Raw genomic sequence first — 17,245 nt, 5'->3', positions numbered from 1 at the left:
ATATATATATATATATGATGAAAAACGCTTTCAAAGTTGTCCAAATGAAGTTCTTAGCAATACATATTACTAATCAAAAGTTAAGTTTTGATATATTTAGGGTTGGAAATGCACAAAATATCTTCATGGTACATGATATTTACTTAATATCCTAATGATTTTTGGCATAAATGAAAAAAAAACCGATAATTTTGACCCATACAATGTATTTTTGGCTATTGCTAAAAATATACCGGTGCTACCTAAGACTGATTTTGTGGTTCAGGGTCAAATATAAGTGTAAATGTAGCCTATAAACATAATATATCATAATCAGATATATATACTGTATGAACAGCACTACAAATTGATTTTATTGTTTTTATTTATTCCTTTATCAAGACAAAAACCTAGTTAATTTTAGACGCTAGATGGATAGATAATACATAGCACATTACTATGTACAGAACATTAAGAAATTACTTAACAAAAAATAAAATTATATATAGATACACTAAAAGGACTTTAGCATTAAGGTGGTTAAATATCAAAGTACTTTTTTTAACTAAACAAATCTGTTTGCAGTCAATTTGATCAGCACTGCATTTTTATGTATTAGCTTAGAACTATTTTATTTGGTTTTAGATATTATTTAAAAATTAACACAACATTAATAATAACAAAATAGGCCTAAATAATAATATATATTGATTAACTATTTATATATATAGCTGCACCTACATACAAACATGTTTTTGTTTTGGAATGTATTTTTTTTTGAAAACCGAATATTTTTGAACATCTTAAAATAAAGTTCCAAATAATAGATTTAATGGCAGTATAACAAGACTGTTTGAACAATTTAACAAACCGTTAGTGGGAAGAGGAACATTCTTGGAGAGAGTGAGCAGTCAGCTTTTGGGGAGCTGTCGTGTGTTTACTAGAGGAGAGCAATGCGAGTGAGCGAGAGAGAGAGGGAGGGAGGACGGACGGAATGAGTGAGTGAGGGAGGGAGAGAGAGAGAGAGAGAAAACTTTTCAGTTTTAAAGAGCGAGAGGAAGCGTGTGCTGGAGTCCCAACCATGCAGGTAAAAGCCTTAGCTAATTGCTTTAGTGTTAATTAAACGATGTTGACGCCGAATTGATCAAGAAGTTGCGATCGAGGGGGCGATGCGGATCTCATCGCGTCCCGAGCACGACAGATAATTAGATGCATGCCATTTGACTGCGAATATTTAGTTGCAAATCGACTGTTAAAATCCCAACTTTTCTGCCTCGGTCTCTCATTTTGGCCCCGCCACCCCCTTTCGCTGCTCGCTGTGTTGCACGTCGCTCTTTTCGAGCAGCAATGCGCTTCGTCCATCGTTAATTACTGCGTTCTGCAATTATTAAAACACACTTATAATGCTCAACAACTACATTATGCGCTGAACGGCGAACTTAGACCGCCAACTGCAAGGTATTGGCTTGGATAAATGCTGAAGGGGGGACGGCGAACGGCTTGTTTTTAACACATCTGTATGAAGCAACCCAAATTCATTAATTAAATAGCTTAGTCGATGTAGGCCGCAATTTCCGCTGTGGAGCGGACGGCGGGCGGGGAATGCCTCAACGCCCGACCAGCAGGCCACAATCAGGGGGGCGAGGAACTAATCAAGCCCGAGGTTTTACATCTGAGAGGCGAAAGCCTATTTACACAATTCAATTAGTGCGTTAAAGCGGACTTGCACTGTAGCGTGTCGGGCGTCGAGATTGTTTGAGCGTTTAATTCAACCTCGCGGATGTAATTCTGCGTCTTTGAGAAGTTTGTGGGCGATTTGCGGCTTGATACGCGATACATAATTAGTTGACCAATTTGTTGAGTGTGTTGTTAGCTGCGTTAGCCATGTGAAGTGCCACGAATGTTTATGGGAAAACGGCTTCTTTTGTTTTAACAGCAGCCTTCAAGTAAGGAATCGCTCAAATCAGTCGCTTTGCAGCGATTAAAGTTGGAAAAGGGGGTAATTAAGGCAGCAGACTGCAGTGCGATGCACTTTAATGGGGTATTTGTCATGATTACACTGGAGTGTGTGTGTGTGTATGTATGTGTGTGTTAGCGAGGCAGGCTAAAGCTCTCCGTTTCCAATTGATTCAACAGCACACGGGTCTTGCTAATTAGGCTGTGGGTTAATTAACGAAATCATCAAGAGTTATGGCGGCCATATGAGCTCGCTGTCGAACGACAGTGTCCCGCGGCGTGTGGGTTCGTCTCTCTTTGACTTTTAGGAGTAGTTAATAGTACTTGTGTTGAGGATTCAGTGCATGTTTTCAGTCTAGCAGGGAAGCTAATTGGCGTGGCATTGTAGCACTGTTGGCATTTGATGTCTGTTCGTTCCTTGACAGTGGCATGTACAAACGAAGCCAGAAACTGTGTCATTTAAATGATTTTGCATGCATACGCAAAATTAAGTCGTTTGGGTGGCAATTAAGACGTTTGTGTCTCTGTCTCCGGACGTGTGTGTTCTTTATTTATTTGGGTTATTGTTTTAAAGAGACATTACTGCCATTACCGTCCCAGGGGGTTTGCACCCATTATCTGTTATTTACAGCCCATGTCACCTTATTCACAAGAGGCAACATGTTGACACATCCACACTATGATTTGACTCACATCAGCATATTAGAAGACCAGTCAAGGTCAACATTTAGGCCTCCTCTGACGTTAAATAGCCTAGTTATTGCAGAACTGATAAATGCAGGGATGCCTCATGTAAAGTGATATACGTTCAAATGCATGAATTATAAACAAGCCGCAAGGTATCAGAGGTACAGATTTGTTATGTTGTGTCTAGCAGGAAGAACTGCATCTGTGAATCAAATTTGATGTCTTGCATAATGGCCTATATAATAAGTCAAAATGTTAGACCATAATGTAAAGGTACTCTATAAATTGATGAAAGGGCTGGTTTGATAAATGATGTCCTAATGTTATAATGTATAGTATTTTTCAAAGCCAATTAATCCAATTAGTGAGTATAAAAGTATTTTTTAAGTTTTGATGATTAAGCTTTTTATGTAAACAGCTATTTTAGTGCTGACTGTATGTTGTACATATGTGAACTGTCAGAAGGAATTCTTTTAGTTTAGGTGCTGTTTATAAAGTCTGAACAGTTTTTATTTGCTGTAATCATGTCATGTTTAAGAAAGGACTAATTAACCCAAAATATTCATTCAGTTATAATTTTCTCGTCATCTTGTCATTCCAAACTTGTATGACTTTATTTCTTCTGTGTACCAGAAAGAAGATGAAATGTCTCATTGAGGCCCAAAAATAAATGTACTAAAATGCGTTTATTGTATGCTAAGTATACTAAAAATACATTTATGTACTTAATAAAAAATACCTTGCAATTGTACTTTTAGTGTACTAAACTAGTATACTTAAAGTCTTCTGAATTATACTTAAAGTCTTCAAAAACAACTATTTTTGTACTTAATGCACTTTAGTTTTGCGGAAGTAGTGCTTAAGTATAACTAAAGATATACTTAAGTGTATTTGATTGCTCAAGTAGAACTATTGCAAGTATACTTTAGGTGCGCTTTAAATATATTGCATTTTAAGACTGATATTATTAAAAGATCATACAATCCTTACCAGTAGTAACAGTAAAAAAAATAGGCATAATATTAGGAAAAGTGCATTATGCACAAGTAGTACTCCAATTTTTATATCAGGTTTAAACTATACTTAGTATAAGATAAATATATTTTAAATGTATTGTTTTTTTTACCAGGGGTTGTTTAGACCCTGATGTTTTTCAAAATATCTTACTTTATACACGGGTTAGGAATGACATGAGGGTGAGTAAATGATTGCAGAATTGAATTTTAGGTGAATTAGCTCATTCGTAAAGTGCTGCATTTATTTCATGCATTTGTTAATTGTAATTTTCTTTCAGATCACTGGCGTGTTAAAAAACGACTAATTCAAATACACAGTATGCAGCATAAGGGTACTTGAAACAAAAATATAATCTTCAATTTCTAAAACGAATCTTTTGTGCGTTCTGAAAATGAATGAGTAATGAAATATTTATCTTATTTCAGTATGATTGAATGTTGTTACATATAATAATATGACTTTGGTTTCAGGAGGAGCCTGGAGAAACTCTGGGAGGTGCCAGTAACAGGGGGTCAATGTGGTTATGCCCTCTATGTCAGGAAAGTCAACCAGACCGTGCGAATCTCTCTCATCACCTTACGGACAAACACAGTGTCCTCTCTTCTTGCCTTGATAAGTTACTGGATATTGTGAGTATATTTACAACGAGCACTTTTTTTTTTTATTTATTTATTTTTTTTTTAATTAAAGGTTGTATCAGCGATTTTTTTAGCCTAAAACATAAAGTGTCGATTTCAGCTTACCTTTCTTCACGATCCGCTCGCTGCCTGCCCCATAAATTGTCTGTGAAAAAACCGCGTCTCTCTGGTCAGCCTAGGGTCCGAGATATGCCAAAAAAACAATCGGCACTATCAACACACCACAGATAACCAAACAGTGTTCCAACCAATCAGCGTCAGGGGTTTGGTGTTGTGGACTTTCCTACTGGTGCTGGGACGTGAGGGAGGCGGAGCGAAAGTCCACAACACCAAACTCCTGACGCTGATTGGTTGGAACACTGTTTGTTTTTGTGTGGAAAGGTTGGTAGTGCCGATTGTTTTTTTGGCATATCTCGGACCCTAGGCTGACCAGAGAGACGCGGTTTTTTCACAGACAATTTATGGGGCAGGCAGCGAGCGGATCGTGAAGAAAGGTAAGCTGAAATTGACACTTTATGTTTTAGGCTAGAAATCGCTGATACAACCTTTAAGTAATGTTTAATAATACTATTTTTTTTTTTTTGGTATTTGCAGGCTCTGTATACAATGGTGGCCAAAATTATTAGAACGGTATTTTTCACCAGCTAAAATATGGTTTTAAGTCAGTTATTTCTATCTTTTGCTGTAGTGTGTCAGTAGGAAATATCAGTTTACATTTCCAAACATTCATTTTGCCATTATTTGTAATAATCAATTGAGATTTTTGTTTGCACCAGGTGTCTGACAACAGCCAGTGCTCCACACAGAGATCTGATCTTATTCACCATCATCCAGTCTGTCTGGAATGACATGAGGAAACAGTACAAACTGAAACAGACTAAATCCAGAAGAACTGTGGCAACATCTCCAAGATGGTTTAAGAAACCTACCTGCAAAGCTACAGTACTGTTAAACGCTTTAGGCACTTGTGTAAAAAGGCTGTAATATAATGAAAAATGATCAAAAACAATGTCACAAATAGATTTTATTTATCAATTAACTTCTATTAACTAAATTAAATCAACATTTGGTGTGACCACCCTTAGCGTTTAAAGCAGCTTTTGCCCTGGGTGCACTTATGTGCACATAGTTTTTTAGGTAGCTTTGCAGGTAGGTCTCCTGAAGCACCTTGAAGAAGTTGCCACAGTTCTTCTGGATTTCGTCTCAGTTTATTCTGTTTCTTTATGTCATTCCACACAGACCCACTACAGCAAAAGATAGAAATAACAAACTTAAAACCATTTTTATTTGGAGAAATTACTAGTGTTTTAATAATTCTGGCTACCACTGTATATTAACAAAAGTAACAGCATGGTTTTGTGTTGTCAGGGAAACTATAAGCTTATACAAGTGTTTTGTTTTCTAAGTAAATAATTTGCTTTCTCTTTTCATAAGGCTGCTCCTAAGCACCCTTCCATTGCTGAAGATGATGAATCCAAAGCCCAAAATGATGCAGGTGAGTTTTGGATTATTTTCAGATGTTTGTGCCACAGTGGTTCAACACTATCCGGGCACTGAGATCATGGGTTCCAGTGTTATTGATACTAGTTAGGTAATGCACCACTGGGCACACAATTGGCTGTGTTGGTGACCACTTCGCTTCAGTAGTTTCCATGGCAATGAAGCACCTGTAGGTTGTAGCCTACTGAGTGTGGGTCCCTACAGGTATTGAGTTTTGTGCTGACTTCTGGGCATGATGATTGGAAAAGAGAAAAAAGATTTATTTAAATTTTTCTCATTTTAAATCATGAAAAGCTTTCCAAGGTCAGGGATTGAAAGGAGACCTGTTATGTATTGTATCAACGAAGTGTTTCGTTTTAAGCATGCTGTATAATAACATGTAGAGTTTTATATTAATTTGTTTACTTTGTGATATTGCAAAAACAAAACAATAATTTTTGATTTATGGATTTATATACTTATACATTTAATTAGTAATATGCATTGCTAAGAACTTCATTTGGACAACTTTAGAGGGTGATTTCTCAATATTTCGATTTCTTTTCTTTTTGCATCCTCCGATTCCAGTATTCAAATGGTTGTATACATTACTCTTTATCTTACTTTTAGGATACATTTATTGTTAACTTTAGCTTTGATTAAATGTTACTTAATATATGTGACCCTGGACCACAAAACCAGTCTTATGTAGCATGGGTATATGTGTAGCAATATATTGTATGGGTCAAAATGATCGATTTCTCTTTTATGCCAAAAATCATTTGGATATTAAGTAAAGAACATGTTCCATGAAGATATTTAGTAAATTTCCTACTGTAAATATATCAAAAATTATTTTTGATTAGTAATATGCATTGCTAAGAACTTCATTTGGACAAATTTAAAGGTGATTTTCAGATTCCAGATTTTCAAATAGATGTATCTACACCAAATATTGTCATATCCTAACAAATGGAAAGCTTATTTATTTAGCTTTCAGGTGATGTATAAATCTCAATTTTAAAAAATTGACCCATATGATGGTTTTGTGGTCCAGGGTCACATATTTAGTATTTCTGATTAAAATCCCCCAAAAATGTTTTTGAAACAAATAAAATAAAACAATTAGTGGAAATTTTTTAAATTGTCCAATACCTGTTTTACATACTCTGCATAATGTTAGCCAGTTGTTTAGTGTTACACAACTCATTTTGGACTTTTTAAAGGCTTACTAATATTGAATTTTCATTTAATTCATCAGATGACACATCTCAGCTGAAACTTTTAGAGAACACAAAATCCCCCTCAATGGCTTCCCAAAATGAGAGCGAATCTACAGATGCAGGTGACAAGGGTGGTTCTTCTCAGGAAAAAGAGTTGGATGAAGAGATGGAGGGAGGGAGAAATGAGGAAAGTGATGCGGGGGGCCTGGAGTCAGACCAGGACAATGCGGAGCAACCTATAAAAACATCAGAGGCTACTGTGAGCAATGGCAGCTCTGTCTGTAAAAACAGCGTAGCCTCTGAAAGTGATAACCGTCCATTCAAGTGTAATGCGTGTTTGGAGTCATTTCCCACTAGAACGGCTTTGAGTGTTCATTATAATTCAACCACCCATATTCAGAGGATGAGAACCGGGACGTTGAAAGACAGTGACTCAACCCCTTTCCTGGCTCGACCTTACGTCTCCAACAAACCATACCAGTGTGCCGTCTGTCGTGTCTCCTACAATCATGCCATCACCCTGGAAAGTCATTTAAAATCTGTGTTGCACCAGAGTCGCAGCAGGAGTGCTGGGAATGCTACTCCTAGTTCCACCGCAAATACAGGAACTGGATCCATGGTTACAAACTTGGCAGCGACTACCATTGGAAGCACCACACAGTTAGTTAGCGCCTCCACCAGCAATTGTGTCACCCAAGCAAACCTGACTGCATCAGCAGTAACGACCAAAGACGGAGAGCAGGTGCAGCCTCAGCTAGCTCCCTCATTACTTTCTTCTCCGGTGGCCTCTGCACAAGCCATGTCTGCTATTCTCACTCTCCTGACTTCCAGCCCAAATTCTGTCCCACACTCCATTCTTCCTTCTCTCTTCACAACCGGGACGTCTGCAACACCAGGAGCTGCTACCCCGCAGCTTATACCCCAGCCTCAGATGCTCATGCCCCTGGTTTTGAATGGCCTCCAAACCCAAATCCAGGGCCAGAATCCAGAGTCTCCAAACCAGCTTTTGCAGCAAACAGTGCCAGTTCTTGGTCTCAGTGCTGCACAACAGGCTCTCTTGGCCCAAAGACTGAGTGGCTTACAAAGTCAGTGGGCTGCATTTGGTCTCCCAGCCACCACTCAAATTAAGTTAGAGGAGGCCAACAAGATGCCGGACAAAGGTGCAGACATGAGAGTATCCAGTGAGATAAAAGTCGAGCCTTTCGATCAGCAAATGTCAATAAAATCTGAAGAGGACTGGAAAATTGATGGGATAAAGAAAGAGATGTGTATTAAAGGTGAGAATACACAGGAGCAAAGTGAAAAAATGATGGGCGATGACTCAACACGTGATGAAAAAGAGCAAGAAGAAAGTGAAATGGAAGTCGACGGGACGGGTGAAAAGGTGTGTGAGGAGGAAGATGCAAACTCCAAAGCAACTAAATCTACAGCAGCCCCAGTCCTTCAGGGTGATAGTCCGTTGTCATGTGTTTTGGATCCAAACCAAGGTCTCAGCCATACACATACCGTTAACAGCTCTGCTGCTGCTAACTGTACCTTTCGTAACACTAATTTTGCCTTAAGATCTTCAGGCCACAGAAGTGCAAAAGCTCAACCGCTCTTGTCTTCAGGACGGCCTGTGCTCACTGAGTTCCAGTCTCAGGTTCTGTGGGCCTTTTTAGAGTCACGAGATGATGCTGAAACATCCAGTCCTCAGCGGGAGGACTGCGAAGCCCTCGGCAGGGAGGTAGGGCTGAGTGGAGAAGAAGTACGCAAGTGGTTCTTAGATGCCTGGCAATCCAAAGATAGGGAGAGATTAGATAGCTTCCATGATGAAAGAGACAGGAGTATGGAGGATGAAGAAGGTAATTTAATGATAGATGAGGGTGAAGATGGACACAGTCCAACAGCAACAGGTAGTCATGCCATTGACCTGTCCAGTAGTGCAGAAAGACACAGGATTGGTAAGGGAAGCCCAAGAGAACTCTTGTTGACATCTGATTCTGAAAATGAAGAGTTCTACACATCTGTTATCGTTACTGATGAAGAAAGTCAAAGCAGCTCTATGAGGGAAGAGTCAGGTAGCCCAATCAAACAGTCTTCGCAGGTAGAGCCAACAGCTGAAAGGTCAGGTGGTGGTGGAAAAGTTCTTCGCTCAACCACAGTCTTCCTCTCGGATGCAGAGGACGAATATGATGATGAACAGAGTATGAAGAGGAAAAAGAGAAAGAGTGAGATTGCTAGGGAAGAGGTGGAGATCAAGCGGGAGAAGCAAGATGTTGATCTTGATCTTCAGTTGGAGGCACAAGCAGACCCTCCTACTCCTCTTTCAGTTGCAGTCGATCATCAGGGCGTTCCAGCTGGGATCTTGCAGTCACTGCCCCTTTCCCTGTCTTTGACTCAACTTTCCACCCCGTTATACAGTCCGTACGTACTCTCGCTTCCTTCGTCAGTTCTTGGGGTTGGGGTTTCTGATGGTGACCGGGGTAAAATGGCCTTTTCAAACACTCAAGCAGTTACTCGAAGTTCTGCAGCACTTTCGGACCCTCTTAATGCATCCGCAGCCGCCTCTCTTACACACTCCTTTTTATCTAATGGCAATGATTGCGAGTCTGCTTTGGATCTAAGTATGGGTAAAAACCACAGCTCTACATTATCATCAACAACATCAGCAGCAGCTAACAAATCCTCTCTACAGAAAAGTCATTTGCTTGATGGTCTGGGATTGAGACCAGCGACTGTTGGGGTTCCTACAGATGGAAGTCTCATTGTTGTTCAGGTGAAGCCAGATTCTGCCATCGCTATCCCATCTTCCAATAACAGTACTTTAACTAATCGCAATAGTTTGGCTAAGACTAGCACTGTGTACATGAGGGCGGCAGAAAAAGTTAGCACATCGCTCATGGAAAGGGAAAAAGAGAAGGAGCGAGAAAAAGAGCGGGAGCAAAAACGGCCAAAGGTCAGGCGGTTCAGGGACATGAGACGGTCCAGGACCATCATCCATGCTGACCAGCTTGATATTCTCTATGGCTGTTATTTCAAAGATCCAAACCCGGGAAAGCATGAATTTGAGCAAATATCTGAGTGGGTGAACCTTCCAAAGAAAGTGGTTCAGATCTGGTTCCAGAACATGAGGGCTAGGGAGCGAAAGGGAGAGGTCCGTTTTATCAGTGATGGCACTTTGGCAGCTGTTGGGAAACCACTCATTAAGTTTACCTGGCCACTCTCGAAGCCCATATTCTCAACCCCACCCAAACCTAACCCAAGTCCCTCTACCGGCTGGACCCCTGCGAAACCCCAAACTGGAAATGTTACTCCAAAGACAACGGATAAGGTGAAGGAGGTCAAGGAACCCCTGAAAACTCCCACTCAAGGTCCGAGTAGACCAAATCAGACACCGTCTTTCACCGTTGTGTCCACCAGTCCTTCATTAGTTCACAAGACCAAAGCAGAAGCAACTCCTATTACGATGGTTAAGATAGCTCCTAAGACAGTGGCCACACCGGTTGCAGTCCCTCTGCTTGTCAGTGGGATACCTACATCTCGCTCTGCTCCGAAAAGAAAGGTCGAAGAGGTACGACCCGAGTCGGACCATACTGATGAAGAGGACGACGATTATCAAGGAGGGGTCGAGTCTGGGACAACCAGCCATATGGTGCCAAAATTGTCCACTACGCCAATCAACAAGTCTTCTGCTTTGGCATCTCAGAAACACAACGGGCTTAAATACTGGTCTCAGAAGGGTCCATTCAAGATCAACACCCTGTCAAGAGAACAGTTAGGCCTGAGCTCACAGCGACCTACTCCCACTACCACCACCACCCCTACCACACCATCTCCTGTGACGGTTACAGCATCCTCTGGTCAAAGCCAAAAAGAAACAAGTTACATGCAGCAGAACTCCACCCCGAGACGACCTCGAACTCATCTGAACTGTCTTCAGTTGTCCATCCTACAGTCGTGCTATGAGACGTGTGCTCATCCTAATGCACTGGAGTGCGAGGCAGTGGGGACAGAACTTGGGCTTCCACTAAAGGTCGTGCAAATCTGGTTCCAAAACACACGTGCCAAGGAGAAACGCTGGAGGCTTCAGCAAGAGAAGATGGTGAGCAGCTGTTTTATGATTTTAGTCATCGGCCTTCAGATGTTTTCTCATGTCATAGCAATACAAATAAAGAGTCATCATAGTCATAGTGGTGTAAAATGATTAGGGATAGTTCACTCAAAAATGAAAATTCTGTCATTAATTACTCACCCTCATGTCATCCGAAACCCATAAGACCTTTGTTCATTTTCGGAACACAAATGAAGATATTTTTGATGAAATCTGAGTGCTTTCTGACCCTGAATAGACCGCAACGCAACAGACACGTTCAAGGCCTAGAAAGGTAGTAAGGACATGCAACTTGAATGGTTGAAGCATAAGGTTATGAAGCTACGAGAATATTTTTTGTGCGCAAAGAAAATAAAAACAATGACTTTATTTAACAATTTCTTCTCTTGTATTTCAGTCTTTGACGGGCTTTACAAGAGTACCACGACTTTTTGTTTTGTTATAGTCTTGTTTTCATTGTGAAAAAATGTTTTGGACGAAATTAACTGAATTAAACATTGCAGGAGCCGTGTTATCTCCCTTAGTTTATTATCTGTATATTCTGGTTCAAATAAGTAAGTCTAGACAAAAAATTGCAAGTCATATTTTCTGTCGAAATCTTCAGACATATTTACAAAGACTGTTTTACATACAGTGTGCATCTTTCTCTGCTTATAAACAAGGGACAACACACCCAGGTTCAACGTTAGACCATCGACTCCTGTGTCAGCAGCATCACACGCATACATCGTGGTACTCTCGTAAATGCGTGGCGAGTTATTTTTGTTTTCATTGCGCAAGAAAGTATTCTCCTTGCTTAATAACATTACGGTTGACCCACTGATTTCACATGAACTATTTTAATGATATCCTTACTAATTTTTTGGGCTTTGAACACGTCAGTTGCTCTCAGATTTCATCAAAAATATCTTTATTAATAATTTGTGTTTTGAAGAAGGTTTTACAGGTTTGGAACGACATGAGGGGGAGTAATTAACCACAGAATTTTCATTTTTGGGTGAACTATCCCTTTGAGAACAAAAGCATTTGTGCATTATTTTAATGTTAACGTAAAAAAAAGATCATGAGAATAGAAGTTATTATTCATCTTTGTACACATGGAACATTGTTACCGAAGCTCGTCATTTAATTTTCCAAATTTCTTTATTTATATTGATATTGCTTGGTATTATTTTTTATTTTAATGGAATGAAACTAACGTTATCAATTTTTTTACGTCTTCACACAGTCTCCTAACCCCAATGACCCTTCTAAGAAGGTAGACGTCAGCTCGGGTAGCTACCTACAATATAACGCTCTCCGAGCCAACCGTCCCATCCTGCCCAAACCTGTACAACTGACAGTTCTGGATCCAACTCAATCATACACCATCGGCCAGACAACAGGCCGTGAGACTCTGAGAGGCAAGTGCGACGCCTGCGGGGTTGAATTCGAATCCAGGGCTGCGGCACGTGACCACGTCTTCTCAGCTCGACATCTTGCCACTCTGAGAACCACTAACTTTGGTCAGCAAGCGTCGTTGGTCAGCAATGGATCTGGTACGGGGTCTACTGGTGTTGCCAGCCAGTCTTCTACCCCATCACCAGCTAGCAGCTCCAGCTAAACAATGAATTAAAGCTGGTACTGTCTGCGGACCCACTAGACTGCGGACCCACGCAGCCCTGGATTCTTTCAATAGACAGAAGATGGGTGCTGGTCTTTTAAGCTAATGTTCTTTTGAGGCTCTAAGATTGAAGCGGGCCCAGTTGACTCTGGCCATCTTCGCTCTCTCTCTCCTTGGATATCAGCGAGACATTATTATTGTTATTATTATGTAGAGTCTTTGCTTACAGGGCTCCTTTTAATGACCTATTGCCACAGCATCATTTTACTATAAATAATCTACTGAAATGGTAATCATGGACATGCTAATGCTTATGTGATTATGGTCCGTCTTCACAACTTCATCTCGGTTTAAACTCCTATTACGTTGGGTAATATTCTACTCACATTTACACAAAACACTTTGTTTGATTGGGAGAATCTATGGTAATGAAGCACCCAAAAACTCAACCAAAGTGCTCTGGGATTTCAATTATGTTTGTGGTACTGCTTTTGCTTGAGCCAGGGTGGTCTTTAGCCTGTTTTAAAGCCTATGTAGAGTCGTTTCTAAGCTGATTTATTTCCAATCGTCTTGTTAATTCAAAGAAATGTATTGACTAGACTATGCTAACAGCAGATGGTAATGAAATGTCAAGCAAGACTGAGAACATGCGTCGTCTGGAGATTTTGGGAGAGTGTTTTGAATCCGGACGCTACGCATTCAAATGAGAATGTTGGTAACAATACGATATACGCTATTTTTGAACAACCATCATGACAATCGTGTAGTCATCAGCAGAGCTCTCGTTGAAAGATGTCAGATGGTCATCATACAGCACTTTGACCCTTTTAAAAGTCTCAAACATGTTTTTTTAAGATTTCGTGTTCCTCAAAATAAACCTAATTTTGTTGTATGGTGAACTCTTACTGTATGTCAAAACTATAATGAAGTATTAATCAGCTTTTAATGTTATTTTTAAAGGGTTTGCATTGCACATAGTTAAACACAGATGAAAAAATAATGGATCAGACCTAGCCGCTGTGCACGAAGCCAAAGTCAAGTCTGTACTTAAACGATTTTATATGGACTTGTGGAACATCGAAATGACATACCTTACACCCTCTGAAAAACCGTTTGGTTTGGTTTGAGTTTTTAGGGAGTGACCCCAGCGTGTCAAATATAAATTAAAGACAAAAGTCATTTATTTATGGTAAAAGCAAAAGCGTTTTAGAAATATGGGAGAGAGTTGTCATCTTTTTTTTTCTTGTTCTGTCATTAAGCATCATTTTGTGTTGTTGCGAACTGAGTGCTCATACTGAGTAGATTCAAGTATTTTTCGTAAAACCCACCAGGAGAGAAGACAGGGTGCTTTAGTGGACCTGGAAACTACTCATCAGGGCAACAGGAGGTGTGATTTTTTGAAGGACATGAAATACTAAAGACGATTTTCCTTTTTGGTTTATTTTGTATAATATTATTGATACTATTAATACTTTAACAAAATGCAAAACTAAAAAAGATTTTTTAATGAACTATATTAAGAAAATGATATTCCAAAGTTATTCTTCTTCTTGCTTTGTCTCATTAAAGAAACCAAAAAGCAATCTTGATTGGAAGTGTTCGTAATGCAAACCGCAAATGGAGCTCCCATGCCTTGACACTTTGAACTAGTCCAGGGTTTAAGCATGAGCTGCAGATAAATGCATTTCAGACAACTCAGCTTGGAACACTTGAACGTTTTGTTTTTCCGAATATATATCCCAGCAAATACAAGTTGTTTTTCTTCAACTTAGTGTCAAGTTGTAGCTCCTATGAAATGAACATGGACTGGGTTGTAGTGCAGTGCTGCAGGACGTGGGATCGCACGGAGGTTGCACTGTTCAGAGTATATAGGTAGACTATGGAGAAATGCTTTTATATTATCTTTTCACTTTTTCATTGACACTTGATTATCACTTGTTATAACTGTACTACTTACTATTTTTCAGTACTTTCATCACTTTTGATTATTATTGATTCATAACGGTTTTAATGGCATCTCAGATTAGAGATGTCATTGATATGAATATTGAACGATAATGGTGGCAGTCTTGTAATGAAAAACTAGAATATTGATTAAGCTTGTTTTCCCCTCACTTGTACCTTCATTTTGTGTTGGTTCTCCTTTTTTCTTATGCAGAAAACAAATAAACTGAAGTTCATGTATTGATGTTTCTCTTCATTATGGAAATTACCCTTATAACTAATATTTTCATTTTTGAACAACAAATCAGCATATTAGAAGGATTTCGGAAGCATCATGTGACGCTGAAAACTGATTTTTAATTACATGAATAAATTACATTTTAAAATATATTCAAATAGAAAGCATGTTATTTTAAATAGTAAAAATAGTTCACAATATTACTGCTGTATTTTGGATCAAATAAATGTAGGCTTGGTGAGCAGAAGAGAATTCTTTGAAAAATATTTAAAAACTTTTGACTGTGTACATTGTTTTAAAAAGAAATATGTCAAACTATCTTGCATATAGGCCATCTACAACTACTGATCATCAAAATGAATGGAAAAGGGAGAAACGTGTAAAAAATTCTAATAAACTTAGTAAATAAACGTATAAACTGAAGTTCATGTATTGATGTTTCTCTTCGTTATATAAATTACCCTTATAATTTATGTAGATATATTAATATTTTAGTTTAAGTTGTGTGTTGGCAGCATCATGTTGGGGGTTTATTATATTTTTTAAGCATATATCTTGTGTCACCCATCACTGCTTGAGATTCATATGTGGCAGGCAAAATTAAAAATACTGAAAAAGTAGGCCTACTTGTTAGAGATAAAAAATATTCCTGTCACATTGTGGGTAAGACAAATATGCACAATTTGAATGGCCTCAGGGTAAAGTTATATAGAGGATTTAGGAATCCCAATCCACTGTGCATAGCATTGTTGCCAAATCGTACTTGAAAAACCAGCCCTAATTAAATGACTCTTGCATAAATCATGCATTAAACAGGAGTACACTGCATTTTGAAAATGTACTTTAAATATATACATCACTACCAGTCAAAAGTTTTTGAACAGTAAGATTTTAAATGTTTTATAAAGAAGTTTCTTCTGCTCACCAAGCCTGCATTTGTTTGATTCAAATTACAACAAAACAGTTAAATTCTGAAATATTTTTACTATTTAAAAGAACTGTTTTCCATTAGATATATTTTTTTAGTGATTTCACAGCTGGATTTTTATCGTCATTACTCCAGTCACTTGATCTTTCAGAAATCATTCTAATATTTTGAATTGTTGCTCAAATTCAATTTATTTATTTTCATATTTATTTTTCATATTTTTGACATAATAATAATAATAAATGTTTTCAGGTTTCACTGATGAATAAAAAAGTGCAGAAGAACTGCATTTATCTGAAATAGAATTTTTTCTAACATTATAAATCTTTATCATCACTTTTGATCAATTTAAAGTATCCTTGCTAAATAAAAGCATTCATTTCTATAATTTTGAATGGTATAGTGTATGTTACCAAAGCTTTTTATTTCAGATAAATGCTGATGTTTGGATTTTTCTATACATAAAAGAATACTAAAAAAAAAATGTACTCAGCTGTAAATATTGATAATAATAAAAACAATTTAAATACTTTTTAACCTCACATGCTCGTCTTGTTTAGCTCTGCGTGTACTCCGTGTATTCCGGTTCAAGAGAGTTAGGGTATGTTTAAAAACTCCCATCTCATTTTCTCCTCCAACTTTAAAATCATCCTACATCGCTGTTTTACCTTTTTTTGTAAAGGGCATTTCATCTTCTTTGCACGTTCACTTTGTAAATGCTGGGTTGGTACTTCTGCAGCAATGTATGATTTTGAAGTTGGAGGAGAAAATTTGAGTTTTTCGACATACCCTAACTGTCTTGAACCAGAATACACAGAGTACATGCAGAGCTAGACAAGATGAGCATTTGAGGTTAAAAATTATATAAATTGTCACTTTTTTGTAAAATAACAATTCTTTTTGCTAGATAAAGACCCTTGTTCCTTGGCTGGAAGCATTTAGACCCCTTTGAAGCTGCATTTAAACTGCATTTTAAAACTCATGGCACCATAGATGTCCTCTATTCATGGGTACCAAAGACGTCACTTCCGCTATGCTCGCCGCCATGTTTGTGTCCGATATGACAACAGACACAGCGCATCTCAATGAGATTTAATAATAAATTGAAATAAGAAATTACTTTTTACTACTACTTCCCACACTGTGTATTTGACTTGATTGTATGTTTAGGACAAAAAGTGTAAATTGTTGTGAACGTAGTCGCTCGATGAAGGCTTTAAGACCTTGAAGAATCCTCTGCCGGCTGGTCACTAACTTACTTCACAGCGAACGGGACTCGCGCTGACGGCACTAATTCCCACAGTCCGCGCTTAGATGTCGGCAAATTAGTTTTGGCGAATGCAAAAAAATGAGATTATTGAGCATAAGCGCAACATCCAGCAAGCCAAGAAAACATAAAATATACCTGAGGGAAGACGTCTTTCACGTCTTGTGTATTCCTAAAACTGGATCTCATTATT

General features: G+C 38.5%; 1 protein-coding gene across 1 annotated transcript; it reads left to right on the top strand.

Annotated features, from left to right (window-relative positions):
- The first annotated feature begins 997 nt into the window (after window positions 1-997).
- Window positions 998-14,859, top strand: zfhx2 (zinc finger homeobox 2). Its single transcript, XM_073830874.1, has 5 exons — window positions 998-1,066; window positions 4,110-4,268; window positions 5,712-5,772; window positions 7,018-11,063; window positions 12,301-14,859. Exons 1-5 carry the CDS (start codon window positions 1,061-1,063, stop codon window positions 12,673-12,675), a joined length of 4,647 nt encoding a protein of 1,548 aa, XP_073686975.1. The 5' UTR covers window positions 998-1,060; the 3' UTR covers window positions 12,676-14,859.
- The last annotated feature ends 2,386 nt before the right edge of the window (window positions 14,860-17,245 follow it).

This window comes from Garra rufa, chromosome 24 (genome assembly GCF_049309525.1).
Source record: "Garra rufa chromosome 24, GarRuf1.0, whole genome shotgun sequence".
NCBI lineage: Eukaryota > Metazoa > Chordata > Actinopteri > Cypriniformes > Cyprinidae > Garra > Garra rufa.
The sequence above is the reverse complement of the archived record's forward strand: the minus strand, read 5'-3'. Positions and strand labels throughout refer to the sequence as shown.